The 14,823-nt window shown below is 50.6% G+C and overlaps 2 protein-coding genes across 2 annotated transcripts; both read left to right on the top strand.

Annotated features, from left to right (window-relative positions):
• Positions 1-5,525: 5,525 nt before the first annotated feature.
• On the top strand, positions 5,526-8,092 carry LOC117996056 (uncharacterized). Its single transcript, XM_034984059.1, has 2 exons — positions 5,526-7,644; positions 7,740-8,092. The coding sequence occupies exons 1-2, from the start codon at positions 5,526-5,528 to the stop codon at positions 8,090-8,092; spliced, it is 2,472 nt and encodes an 823-aa protein (XP_034839950.1).
• A 4,110-nt stretch (positions 8,093-12,202) lies between these two features.
• LOC117996060 (uncharacterized) lies at positions 12,203-13,773 on the top strand. The gene is made up of 3 exons (XM_069509243.1): positions 12,203-12,554; positions 13,004-13,199; positions 13,425-13,773. Exons 1-3 carry the CDS (start codon positions 12,487-12,489, stop codon positions 13,728-13,730), a joined length of 570 nt encoding a protein of 189 aa, XP_069365344.1. The 5' UTR covers positions 12,203-12,486; the 3' UTR covers positions 13,731-13,773.
• The last annotated feature ends 1,050 nt before the right edge of the window (positions 13,774-14,823 follow it).

Here is a 14,823-nt window from a genome sequence, read left to right as displayed (position 1 = left end):
TGCGCGCCCGCCGGCGCCACGGCCGCGCCGTCGCCATCGAGCCGTCGGGCGTCATGATCTGCAGACCTGCCGCACCACAGTACCCTCGTGTGCGGTGTGCGGTGTGCGGTGCGGTGTGGGGCTCACCTGGTCGAGCGCGCGGTGCGACTGTATGGCGTAGGCGGCCTGCGCGCCCGCCGGCGCCACGGCCGCGCCGTCGCCATCGAGCCGTCGGGCGTCATGATCTGCAGACCTGCCGCACCACAGTACCCTCGTGTGCGGTGTGCGGTGTGCGGTGCGGTGTGGGGCTCACCTGGTCGAGCGCGCGGTGCGACTGTATGGCGTAGGCGGCCTGCGCGCCCGCCGGCGCCACGGCCGCGCCGTCGCCATCGAGCCGTCGGGCGTCATGATCTGCAGACCTGCCGCACCACAGTACCCTCGTGTGCGGTGTGCGGTGTGCGGTGCGGTGTGGGGCTCACCTGGTCGAGCGCGCGGTGCGACTGTATGGCGTAGGCGGCCTGCGCGCCCGCCGGCGCCACGGCCGCGCCGTCGCCATCGAGCCGTCGGGCGTCATGATCTGCAGACCTGCCGCACCACAGTACCCTCGTGTGCGGTGTGCGGTGTGGGGCTCACCTGGTCGAGCGCGCGGTGCGACTGTATGGCGTAGGCGGCCTGCGCGCCCGCCGGCGCCACGGCCGCGCCTTCGCCATCGAGCCGTCGGGCGTCATGATCTGCAGACCTGCCGCACCACAGTACCCTCGTGTGCGGTGTGCGGTGTGCGGTGCGGTGTGGGGCTCACCTGGTCGAGCGCGCGGTGCGACTGTATGGCGTAGGCGGCCTGCGTGCCCGCCGGCGCCACGGCCGCGCCGTCGCCATCGAGCCGTCGGGCGTCATGATCTGCAGACCTGCCGCACCACAGTACCCTCGTGTGCGGTGTGCGGTGTGGGGCTCACCTGGTCGAGCGCGCGGTGCGACTGTATGGCGTAGGCGGCCTGCGCGCCCGCCGGCGCCACGGCCGCGCCGTCGCCATCGATCCGTCGGGCGTCATGATCTGCAGACCTGCCGCACCACAGTACCCTCGTGTGCGGTGTGCGGTGCGGTGTGGGGCTCACCTGGTCGAGCGCGCGGTGCGACTGTATGGCGTAGGCGGCCTGCGCGCCCGCCGGCGCCACGGCCGCGCCGTCGCCATCGAGCCGTCGGGCGTCATGATCTGCAGACCTGCCGCACCACAGTACCCTCGTGTGCGGTGTGCGGTGCGGTGTGGGGCTCACCTGGTCGAGCGCGCGGTGCGACTGTATGGCGTAGGCGGCCTGCGCGCCCGCCGGCACCACGGCCGCGCCGTCGCCATCGAGCCGTCGGGCGTCATGATCTGCAGACCTGCCGCACCACAGTACCCTCGTGTGCGGTGTGCGGTGCGGTGTGGGGCTCACCTGGTCGAGCGCGCGGTGCGACTGTATGGCGTAGGCGGCCTGCGCGCCCGCCGGCGCCACGGCCGCGCCGTCGCCATCGAGCCGTCGGGCGTCATGATCTGCAGACCTGCCGCACCACAGTACCCTCGTGTGCGGTGTGCGGTGTGCGGTGCGGTGTGGGGCTCACCTGGTCGAGCGCGCGGTGCGACTGTATGGCGTAGGCGGCCTGCGCGCCCGCCGGCGCCACGGCCGCGCCGTCGCCATCGAGCCGTCGGGCGTCATGATCTGCAGACCTGCCGCACCACAGTACCCTCGTGTGCGGTGGTGCGGTGTGGGGCTCACCTGGTCGAGCGCGCGGTGCGACTGTATGGCGTAGGCGGCCTGCGCGCCCGCCGGCGCCACGGCCGCGCCTTCGCCATCGAGCCGTCGGGCGTCATGATCTGCAGACCTGCCGCACCACAGTACCCTCGTGTGCGGTGTGCGGTGTGCGGTGCGGTGTGGGGCTCACCTGGTCGAGCGCGCGGTGCGACTGTATGGCGTAGGCGGCCTGCGCGCCCGCCGGCGCCACGGCCGCGCCGTCGCCATCGAGCCGTCGGGCGTCATGATCTGCAGACCTGCCGCACCACAGTACCCTCGTGTGCGGTGTGCGGTGTGCGGTGCGGTGTGGGGCTCACCTGGTCGAGCGCGCGGTGCGACTGTATGGCGTAGGCGGCCTGCGCGCCCGCCGGCGCCACGGCCGCGCCGTCGCCATCGAGCCGTCGGGCGTCATGATCTGCAGACCTGCCGCACCACAGTACCCTCGTGTGCGGTGTGCGGTGTGCGGTGCGGTGTGGGGCTCACCTGGTCGAGCGCGCGGTGCGACTGTATGGCGTAGGCGGCCTGCGCGCCCGCCGGCGCCACGGCCGCGCCGTCGCCATCGAGCCGTCGGGCGTCATGATCTGCAGACCTGCCGCACCACAGTACCCTCGTGTGCGGTGTGCGGTGTGCGGTGCGGTGTGGGGCTCACCTGGTCGAGCGCGCGGTGCGACTGTATGGCGTAGGCGGCCTGCGCGCCCGCCGGCGCCACGGCCGCGCCGTCGCCATCGAGCCGTCGGGCGTCATGATCTGCAGACCTGCCGCACCACAGTACCCTCGTGTGCGGTGTGCGGTGTGCGGTGCGGTGTGGGGCTCACCTGGTCGAGCGCGCGGTGCGACTGTATGGCGGGCTGGGCGGTGTGCCGGCACTGAACGGCTCGCTGCGCCTGCGCACTAGAGGTGTCAAAAAATAATGTACTAATAGCCGAAGTTTACGAAGAAAGGGGCGTGGCCAGCGCATAGTTTTTGAATTATCGTGCAAAATGTCGAAAAAATACGAATGTAGTACGGAACCCTCATTGCGCGAGCCTGACTCGCACTTGTTTAAAGCATGTTCGAAAGTGTCAAAATGTGCGTAAACCCCGTGCCAATGTAAAATCATTAGAATATAAGTAGTTATGAAGGCGTGGGGACGCCCCGCAAACCCGCGCCCGCCCGCACCAGGTTAGCGCGGGGACTGTGCGGGTGTGCGGAGCGTTCCCTCCCCGATTCACACAGGCCACATCAACCTGTAGCGTACTATACATTGTAGTCTGTAGATTGCAGTCTGTGTCACACACGCATAGGATACAGTTCGTGATTTTTATTATAAAACCAGGTAGGTACCTACCTACTATTCAGGGATACCTTGCATCCCGGAAACAGACATAGGCTTTCAATCCCAGAATAATAAAGATTTCCTACGAGACTTCTGAAACCTAAATCTATGCGGACAAAGTCGCGGGTATAAGATAAATGGTTAGAGTTGCTATTTATTTCTTGAAATTGCTACTAAACTCTTTAGATTTTGCTTAAGAATTAATTCTAAACCATAGACATTTTATTTGTAAACAGAGGCACGTCAAAATGATAGAAAAAATACTACAGACGTGACAGAACAATTAACAGAATTATAAATGGCAAATCTATGGTACTTACATGGCGAAACTTAATTAAGATTTTATTAATTGTTGATTTTATATTTCTTTTGTTGTACTATGTATGTTGATTTATGTATTGTTCAAATGTGTAATTGGTATTTCAAAATAGACACCACCGAGTTTTTTCTTGCCAGTTCTTTCTCTCGGTAGATAATATGCTATTTTACGAACTGGCGGTAGATTTTTCTTAAAGGAAATAATAAATTATTTAATGATAAAGCAATAAGTAATGGTAAAGATAAACTTTGATTTGGAGGGAGTATTTCCCTGAATAAAACAGTTTATTTCCTTATACAATCTTTTATTTTGTCTCCTACCTACAACCACGCCCTAGCTTATTGATAACGAACTAAGGTCTAGACTCTCAGTAGGTTGATTCCTGACTCTATTGTCTCTATAAACAGAGGCTAATCTAGCACGGGCATCAGTTAGTTAAAAATAAGTGTTTTTCGTTGTAAGACAAATATATAATTAATAACATGTCAACGCCATCTAGTTTCATGTCTAAGAACCATGTTGAGAAAGTCACTGGTTCATAGTACTAGTAAGTTGCGAAGTAGTTCAAAGTAAAGCGTGTAGATGGCGTTACTACAATATCACAAGTCTAAATATATTGTTAAAATGAATAAACTAATTATTTATTTCTTATAGCGGCAATAAAAAAAATAGAAATACACCATCATGGTCAACCCGTCGCCGGCTTACCACGGAGCACGGGTCTCCCTCTCGGGTGTATTAGCCTATCTAAAGAAATTTGGTTTGCAAAGGCTATTTTTTATCCTGGAAAAACAAAAATTACCACAGTAGGTCTTTTTAAAAACCTAAATCCAAACTGACGAGATCATCGCGGTCATCTAGCTAAAAAATATCGTGACTAACCCATAGACGGCTCACTACCGAGCACGGATTTCCCTCTCAGAAGGAGATAAGGCCATAGTCCGCCACGTAGGCCCAGTGCAGATTTGACATACACTAGATAGGTATATTGAATCAATACCACAATAGTACATTACATTCCAGGCCTGAAATAAAGCGATTAATGGCCGAGTATCTATATTGGAAGGCCGAGGCGAAGCCGAGGAACCCTAAAAATCATGATTTTTAGGATTCCGTACCTCAAAAGGAAAAACGGAACCCTTATAGGAACGCTTTGTTGTCTGTCTGTCTGTCTGTGTTCGGGTGTGCGAGGCGTTCCCACCCAGATTGCCATCTCGACCTTTACCTTTTAGAAGACTATTTTACAAACTGTCGGTGGTTTAACTGATAAATAAATCAATTTTTATCTAAATTTCTGTAATCTGGATGAATGTTATTTAAGTCTGTGTTAAATTAAAAAGCTTGAACTCAGAGTGTTCGGTTATACGGTTTTATGAAGTAAAAAAAAAAAAAAAAAATGTTTGAGAGTCTGTCGCCTGTGGTCTCACTTTGATTTTTTGCGTGATTTGTCAAAAATAACTTTTTACATGTGTCCAATTGTGAACGATAAAGTATTGTAAAAAAAAACTACCTTCTCACTTACTAGATGGCGCTGTTTGACTTTACATCGAGTTATTACTTATGATCGAACAGTACTGTATATTAAATTGAATTTTACCAAATAAATGTCTTCTGCCAACTACGGGTTTTATTCATGGCTCTTCGAGACCGAATGTCAGTGCAGTTTGCGACAACAGTGGCGCCCCCTGGTGGAAGTACCCAGCAAGTAGTGATTAAGTGTGTGTGTTGTTTGTCTGTATAGTGCAGTGCACTATTGTTCTCAGTGTGTGCTCGATCCCGGGATCTTGAGCCCCCAGACATAGATAGCGTTTCAGTCTCGGTCTTTCCGTACCCTGCTCCCCGCGGTCCCCGGTGACAGCTGTACTCGCCGCACTCGTGCGGCTTGAGGAAGCGGCCGGGTCGACACGCGCGAGGACGCATCGCACCCAGCCGAGGCAATAATCGCATTCATCCCAGCGCTTCTTTCTTGAGGAAAGAACCCGCTGGGATACATAACAGCACGCCATAACCCTCCACACCAAACAGGGTCGACGGCTGCTCCGGACGCGGCACCTAAGCTGGGCCTCCCCTCGGGGTCTCACCCGGCTGGGTCGCAAGCGGTTAGAGCACGTCGCCCTGTTTAAGGGTAGCGAATGCAACACCGACCATGTCGGACAATCCCAAGCACCAAAGGACCAAATCACGTGCAAGAGGACGGACGGGGATCCCACGTGCAGTAGTACGTCGGGATATAATTGATCAGACGATCACCCCGTTCCCTGTCGTCGTCTCATCACGACAACCTCTAGCCGTTGCGTCAACCTCAAGACCTACGCCACCACCAAACCCCCAAGAAGAAGAGGTCGATGAGCCGCGGCACATCATGTCCGGGGTAGCTAAGCCTACGCTCGGTCATGAAATCGCCAAGCGCGCTCGTCCCTCCACGTCATCCTCCGGATCTTCTGACAATCAAGAGGACAAACGGGTGAAGCTGAGCATTGCTGGCCGCCCGTCTCGAAAATCCGAATCATCCTGCTCGTCGCGGACATCCAGCATATCGAGCACGGACAGTCGATCATTGGAGGAGGTACTCCCCCCCCCACCGGCCTACACCTCAAGCCCCCCGCCGACGGAAAGGCCCCCCACACCGATCGCAGAGCGCACCGCATTAGCAGAGCCTGCCGCCCCCGTCGCCGTACAATGCACCTCACCCACGCCACCGACACGCGTCGGTTCACAATTATCGACATCCGAAGTGCCAATGCAAATGTCGCATTCGGCACAGTCCTACGGCCAACAAGGGTCCGACAGCTGGCCGAAAAACTCGACCAGCTATGCCGGACTCGCATCTCCAAGTAACGCGGAAGAGGATGTGCGGATGGCGTCGCCGCAGCCCAGCACATCCTACGCCGCGACTGCCGCATCACCGAGGCGAACACCGCCGCCCACTGCCACATCGACCGCGCAGCGACACCCGCCGCCGCCGACCGCCGCTCAGGATACAGCGACCGACCCACAGCAGCCCTCGCCGCGCTCTGCCTATCCACCCATTATCGTGGAGTGCCTCCCAAACTGGACGAGGCACTTTGAAACGATCAGCAGAGCGCTGGGGCACGCGCCAAACGCACGCCCCCTAGGACGCGGGGTGCGCTTCCTTCCCAGGACGGCGGAGGAATTCCGTGCCGTACAGCGCCACCTTACAGTGGCCGCCGCACAAGACAGTGCCATTTCATGGCACTGCTACAGCCCGGCCGCCGAAATACCCACTAAGGTGGCGATTCGGGGCCTACCACTTGAAACGCCAACGGAGGAGGTGGTCGCCGCGCTCCGCGCACTCGGCTTCCCAGCCGAAGCGGCGAGAGCGCTCCCGCCGCCCCGGGGAAAGCACGGCTGCACGTACTACGTGCGGCTGGCCCACATGACACAAGAAGAGTTGCGGGAGCTTTACGCCACTACCGAGCTCCTCTACATGCCGCAATTAACTATAGAGGCCTGGCGCGGAGGAAGCAAGCCGCCGCAGTGTCACCGGTGCCAATTGTACGCACACAATTCGGTGAACTGCCACAGGCCCTTCCGGTGCGTCCGATGCGCCGGACCCCACCCCGTCCGAGACTGCACAAGGTCCCGAGACGATCCGCCCATCTGCGCAAACTGCGGCCAAAATCATGCCGCAAATGACCGCAGATGCAGTCATTACAAGCGCGAAGCGAGGAGGAGAGGCATAGCTGTGCCTCCGCCACCCCCGCGCGCACCTGTGGGACGAGAGCCGCCGCGGCGCGGGACCGCAGCGCCTCCCACTGCCGCACAGAACACCGCAATGGCCCCACCCCCCCAGGCTCAAGAACCGCCCGCATCCACCGCAGCATCGTCCGCGCCTACCGCAGCACCGACCACTGGAGCTACCATGGCCCAGGACAACACTCGTCCTACCACTCTGACCGCGACGGCCAACCGACCCATAGAGAGAGGCCAGCCGCTTCCGCGCAGGAGGAAGCGAAACCGCACCGCCCGACCGAGGCGCGCTGAGCCCGCGGCCGCCTCAACGCCTCAACCGAGGCAAATGAGAGATGCTACTGGACCTGCGCAGGAACCCATTACGGCCTCCCGACCTGTACCCGTACAGGCGGTTCCAGGCACAGACTCCGCCCACCGACCAACACAAGCCCCGCCCCCCGCCCCTACAACACAAATAAACCAGGGGGAAGGACAGAGCAACCCGGACTTTTTAGCCATAGTCCGGGTTGTAATGGAGGCGTTAATGACCGGGCTAACGACCTACCAGCAGGGCCAGGGAATCGCAGCGGCCATCGCAGCAGGAATGGCCGCCCTCACACCCCTCATTCGGCTCCATTCCGGCTGAGAATCCTTTACTGGAATCCAGGCGGCATCAGAGGCCACGTCCGCGAGCTCACGCAGCTCTCCCAGTCGCAGGACGTACATGTCATCCTCCTGGGAGAAACAAAGCTCGCGGACCACATAGAGCTCCGAGTACCCAATTACTTCGTGTACCGGCGCGACGAGATCTCCCCCCGGGGCTACGCCTACAGAGGAACAGCGGCCCTGGTACGGAGAGATCTAGTACACGAGGAGCTCGAGCACGCACCCTACACATCTCTGCGCACACAGGGAGTGCGTGTTCAAGCGGGCGAAAAGGAACTTAACATCTATGCCGCCTACCGACCGCCGAACGAGCCTTTCCACGGTACCGATGTCCACACTCTCCTCGAGTCGTAAGTGCCTACACTAGTCGTGGGGGACCTAAACGCGAAACACCAAGCTTGGGGCTCACGCGTCAACTCCGCGGCCGGAAGGATGCTGCTCGAGGACAGCGAGCGCCACAACTATGGTGTATTGGGACCGGGCGCGCCGACCAATATACCTGCAGCCCATCACCACCAACCAGATGTGTTGGACATCGTGCTACACCACAGACTGGACCACCCTATCAGTGTCGAGCCAATGTATGACCTCGACACTGAACACCTACCCATATTGGTCACGCTCAACCTCCAGCGCGACTTCACTATCCCGCGACCGCCTAATACAAAAACAAATTGGGAGAAATACGCGGCCGCGCTGTCGGAGTTTGAGCTCACCGGACCTATCACGACCCCAGCTGACGTCGACCGGGCTGCATTCGCCATAACATCGGCCATACAGCACGCCAAAACCGAAGCCACAACAACCAGACCCCCTACAAGGAAAAGAGACCTACTACCGAGCTCACTCCGGGACAAGCTTGAGAAGAAGCGCGCCCTACGCAAACTATGGGCGCGGACTCGCTGCCCGAGAGTGAAGAGTGATCTCAACCGTCTCGCACAGGAGGTGGCGCTCGCGCTCGTAGTACGCGAAGACGAAGACTGGGAGAAGACAATCGACGCGGCGTCCGAGTCCGAGACCACGCTTTACCACCTGTGCAAGACGCTCACCGGGACCGACTCACCCGTCTACCCTCTGCTGGACAGCCAGGGTAGGCGAAGATACTCCGCTAAAGACCGCGCAGAGATCATGGCGGAGTATATGGAGACCCAGTTCACACCCAACCCACCGGCCAACGACGACGCCGTGTATAGGCACCACGCAGAGATCCAGGACCAAATTGAGGAATTTCTGTCGTCCCAAAACCCTCCGCTCCGGGGAGACGATTTCATATCCCCGTTAGAGCTGAGGAAGGCCGTCTCCCGACTCCCCAAAAGGAAGGCGCCAGGCTACGACAGAATCCCGATTGCCGCAATCCAGCAGCTGCCCAGAAGAGGTCTCGTCGCACTCACGAGACTATTCAATGGCATTCTCCGCACCGCCCATTTCCCGGACACTTGGAAACTGGGGAAGGTGATTACCATCCCCAAACCGGGAAAAGACCGCCGCCTTCCAGGAAGCTACAGACCCATCACCCTCCTGCCGCACATTGCCAAGCTGTTCGAGCGCCTACTGCTGCGAAGGCTTGCCCCGCACCTACGACCGCGGGCCGAACAATTTGGCTTTCGCAGCTACCACTCTACGACGCTCCAGCTTGCGAGAGGACTCAATTTTATCGCCAGCGAGAAGAACAAAGGATACTGCACCGTCGGAGTCTTCCTCGATATCGAGAAGGCCTTCGACCGAGTGTGGCATGCCGGCCTCCTGGCGAAGCTCCTCTCGACCAACCTACCACCTGCGATAGTGCGGCTGGTAGCATCCTTCCTGGAGGGCAGATCATTCCGAGTGTCCGTAGAAGGCGAGGACTCCCAGCCCCGCCCAATACCTGCAGGAGTACCGCAGGGCAGCTGCCTATCCCCGTGCCTATACGCAGTATACACGGACGACATCCCTACCCTCGCCAAACATCTGCGCGAGGGGGAGGAAGACGTGCTGTTATCGCTATATGCCGATGACAGCGCGTATCTAGCGTCGTCGCACCACCAAATCGTCGCCATCAATCGTCTACAACGTTTGCTGGACCTGCTGCCGGAGTGGCTGGACAGATGGAGAATGGCAGTCAACGTGGGGAAGACGACTGCCATCCTGTTCGGCGCCCGGCAGCCGTACCGTCAACTCCGTCTCCGGGGGCAGGACATAGAGTGGCAGACTTCGGTGCGCTACTTGGGGTGCCGCATCGACTCTGGCTTGCACATGACCTCTATGGTTAATCACGTCGTTAATCAAGCATGTGCGGCTACGTCGATGCTGCGCCAGGTCCTCACCTCGAGCCTCACACCGAAGACCAAGCTCCGGATCTATGGAGCCTATGTCCGCTCACGATTGACGTACGCGGCACCAGCCTGGTACTCCCTTTGCTCCGAGTACCAGAGACGCCGCCTACAGGTCCAGCAAAACAAATGCCTGCGAACAATCGTCCAAGCTCCGAGGTACGTGAGGAACGACGTTATACACCGCGACCTCAAGACGCCCTCCGTGGAGGAGTACGTCCGTACACTCGCGCGGCGCATGTTTGCGAGTAGGGTGATATTAGGGCTCCTGCATCACTCTCGCTTCGCTCGATTGATGCAAGAACCCCAATCACATTTTTTCATCGTGTTTTATAAATCATCGCAATAGCCGATCGCATTACACATGCGCTAGTCCACCGCGCAAACAGCGCATCGGATTCACATTCGGTGATCTGATTCGACGTTTAGTCAGATGCTCGAAACATACAATAGAGCTAAGTATACAATGCATCCGATATGTTTACTTTGATATGATATTGTATGCCCGATCGATTTGATCAATTCTAATGAGATTATTTTTTTAGATTTACAGTGTAAGTTCTGTCGATGCAAACTCAAAGTGTGTAAATACATCGGCTGATTTTTAACAGAACTGCTTACTGTTTTAAAGTCATGAGAAATAAATTCTAATCACATTAACGATTTCTGTTCTACATATTGGACATAACATATTGTTTAAAGATAGAGCACACTTTGTGCACGTTATGGCATGACCACATGGTCTATAAGCGACCCTTACTTCTTCGACAAGACAAATTTTGCAGGAAAGTCTCGACTCTTCTTTCACATATTTAACAGGTTTATTGACATCGGTTTTTACACATAATAATATTATTGTTAGTACACGTTTCCCGGTTTTCACGTATTTCGAATGACTCGTTAATAACACTTTGCACATATTCTTTACCCTTCATAAGTAACACATAGGGACAGAACTGAAACCATCGAGCGTGTTCAGACCATGGCAGATCCTCACGACTCCAGTCCTTAAGCTTGCCTCCACAGAAATAACAAATTACATTATCATTAATTATTCCTGTATAAAAAAACCCGGCACTCGCCATTTCTTCAGGGGTTTGAATTAAATCTTGAGGCCAAGTTTTAAAACTATTCAAGCGCATGCTTTGAGTAGCATAACTTGGGTATTCAGGATGAAATGACATATCTGTACACATAGTAAAGTAAGTAGGTTATTGTTATAATTGGATTTTTTTTGCAGATAGCTATAATTTACGTTGCTAAAGATTAGCGTCTTGTCTGTTAATGCTTATTTTTTTATTTTTTTATGTTATATATACCACAATTCTCTTAAAAATAGGTACCCAAGTAATACTTTTTAGGATTCCGTACCTCAAAAGGAAGGGAAAATGAAGGAAGGAAGGAGGAAAGGAGGAGGAAGGAAAGAAAGGAACCCTTATAGGATCACTTTGTTGTCTGTCTGTTTGTCTGCCTGTCTGTCACGAAAACTACAGAGTGGGTACTTCCTGTTGACTTAGAATCAAGAAATTTGGCAGGAAGGTAGGTCTAATAGCAGACATAAGGGGAAAAATCTGGAAATCGTGAATTTGTGGTTACATCACACAAAAATTAAATCGTGGTCATGAACTAATAATTAGTGTTTTCAATTTCCAAAGTAAGATAAATATATTAAGTGGGGTATTATATGACAGGGTTTCACTTGTGCATTCTAAAACAGATTTTATTTATTTTTATGCATCATAGTTTTTGATTTATCGTACAAAATGTTGAAGAATACGACTGTAGTACGGAACCCTCGCTGCGCGAGCCTGACTCGCACTTGACCGGTTTTATCTTATATGCATATAGTAAAGGCATACAATCAAAACTTTTTCGGTCTAGTAATGTTATGCTTATGAGTGGTTGACGTTTTATACAGTTATTGAATATACCTAGTTATATGAAAACCGGTAGTTAGTTTTAGTTTTTAGCTTTATGTTATTAATTATCACTACTATATCATACAAACCCTACAAGTGACAATCTAAAGTGTAAATCTGACCTATTTTTGAATAAAAGATTTGGGTTTTTAATAACCATTCATTAAAAAAAATGGAAAGAAACCAAAAATATTTTAAAGTTAGAAAGCTCAAAGGTTTTCGGTTCCCACTACTATAAACACAGAAAACCATTATAAAAAGAATCCTGTCACCTATGGTTAAAGAATGCAACTTCCATAAAAGAATTTCGTCTCGGGTAGCCGCGACGGATTGGCACCACCCCCCATATTAGGAAAGTAAAGGTATAAACATAATTGTCAATTCTCATTTAATGGATTTTAGTCTTTATCCAGAGCATTCATAAGAACGATATATCAATATGAGTTCACGAAAATAATACTCAATTTTTACTAAAGTACTAATGTGAATGCGGGTTTATGATTTCATAATATAAAAAGCGATGCAGGAGCTACATTGGACATTAAGTCTATTATTTTCAGTTGAAGTGACTAGTGCACCAAAAACCCTGTAAGTATGTACGTGTCTTTTTTATATAGTACCTACCTCTTCGTGAATTCGATAAAGTAATTATATAATAGGTAATAAATATTATTCATTTAAATAATAGTTATCATTTTTTAAGTATTAAGTGGATATTTATATTTGGCTCTTACATATATTACGTACTAGCTGATGCCCGCAACTTCACCCGCATGGATTTAAATTTTTCAAAATCCCGCGGGAAATCTTTGATTTTTCCGGGATAAAAAGTAGCCTATGAGTTAATCCAGGGTATAATCTATCTCCATTCCAAATTTCATCCAAATTCGTTTTTTTTGCGCGATTGAGTGACAAACATCAAAACATCCAAACATCCACACTTTATTATATATTAGGATTTATTTTGTACCAGGATGTAGGAGTTACCTGCGAATAATATGTCATACTTACTTAATTTAATTTGTCTTTTACTTCAGGTCGACTGTAAGCGGAAACCCTTTTGACTCCGATAACGAAAGCACAGTAGTTAAGAAAACTAGAAAATCGAGTAAGAAGACGACTCGAGCTGAGAAGGCCAAGCAAAAGCCAAAAAAGTCGATACAATCGGACTCTGACTCTGAGCCCGAGCCTTCGAAAATTATTAAGAAAAAAAGAGCAATTCTAGATTCAGAGGTAAGGCTAATAATTTTCAATGTTATGTAAGTAGGTATGATACATCAACTCATAATATTTGTGTTTTATAACTGGAAATATGAGTACAATTTTGAGTTACTTTCTTTTTTGCTTTTTTCCTGTACAAACCGTTTTTTATATTATCAAAAATATTAAAAAAAAGCCTTATGAGCGGTTTAGTTTATTGAAATCATGTGATATTCATTATTTCTTTATTGATTTCAGGAGGAAGGCGAGCCCATAAGAGCGACGGCTTTGCGAAGTTTTTTCTCCCGACGGGTGGGAACGGGCTACACATTGCAAAGGGCGGATCCCACGAAGAATGGAGAGTACTACATAGAGCTGCGTGTATACAATACGCGTGAAGCTGCGACGCTGGGCACCGATAGATGGAAACGCGCGCTCATAACATACAAGTCAGCTGTGGAAGGTGATAGTGGAACATGGCAGGCTGTAACTAAATTAGTTACAGCAGCGAAGGAAGAATATTCGGCTATTCAGCCTATTTTATATCCGTATAACGCTTACTGAAAATTGTTTTATTAATATATAAAATAATAAACGTACTTCCTATGACTTTACAGGTTTAATTATTATTTAAATATCATATTTTTGATTGCGCTGTTTGACCTATAATCTATTAAGCAGGCTTATAATCAAAAGGCAATAATCAATGTGTCTTTCCTTACAGCAATTGCAGTAATGAAAAAATAAGTACTGAAATCAGAATCCAAAAACCAGATATAGAAACCAAAATCTGAATTTAAATATTGACATTCAGATATATATTTCTTTCAAATTTTCATCTCGCATTAGAAACAAAAAGTTAGAAGTTATTATTAAAATTTTATTTTATTATTTTGATTGTCTTTCCTTGCAGCAATTGCAGTAATGAAAAAATAAGTACTGAAATCAGAATCCAAAAACCAGATATAGAAACCAAAATCTGAATTTAAATATTGACATTCAGATATATATTTCTTTCGTATTTTCATCTCGCATTAGAAACAAAAAGTTAGAAGTTATTATTAAAATTTTATTTTATTATTTTGATTGTCTTTCCTTGCAGCAATTGCAGTAATGAAAAACTAAGTGCTGAAATCAAATTCTAAAATCTGATATAGCAATCAAAATCTGAATTCAAATATTAACATTCAGATATTTTTTTCTAATTTGATTTCGCATAAGATACAAAAAATAAGAGGTTATCGCTAAAATTTTATTTTATTATTGTCTTTACAGTCCTTACAGCAATTGCAGTAATGAAAAAATAAGTACTGAAATCAGAATCCAAAAACCAGATATAGAAACCAAAATCTGAATTTAAAAACATTGCTGTCAGATATTTGTTTCTATTATTTTAATTAATTAAAGGAAAGAGTAAGTAAAATATTAAATAATAACTAAACAAAACAAGAGTCATTTTGTTTTGATCAAAAATTTTGGAAAGCTTGTCCACAAGCAACTTACGAAGCACAAATCTAAAATTCACTTATGTGATGAATGTTTTCTTTACTTTGATTCTGAAACTAAATTAGATACTCATGAATGCGCTCGAATGCAAACAGTTCTTCCAGAAGTGAATGCTAAACTTCGTTTTTCGAATCCAGAAAGGACTCAAAAA

The sequence above is a fragment of the Maniola hyperantus genome, unplaced genomic scaffold, assembly GCF_902806685.2.
Source record: "Maniola hyperantus unplaced genomic scaffold, iAphHyp1.2, whole genome shotgun sequence".
NCBI lineage: Eukaryota > Metazoa > Arthropoda > Insecta > Lepidoptera > Nymphalidae > Maniola > Maniola hyperantus.
The sequence above is the reverse complement of the archived record's forward strand: the minus strand, read 5'-3'. Positions and strand labels throughout refer to the sequence as shown.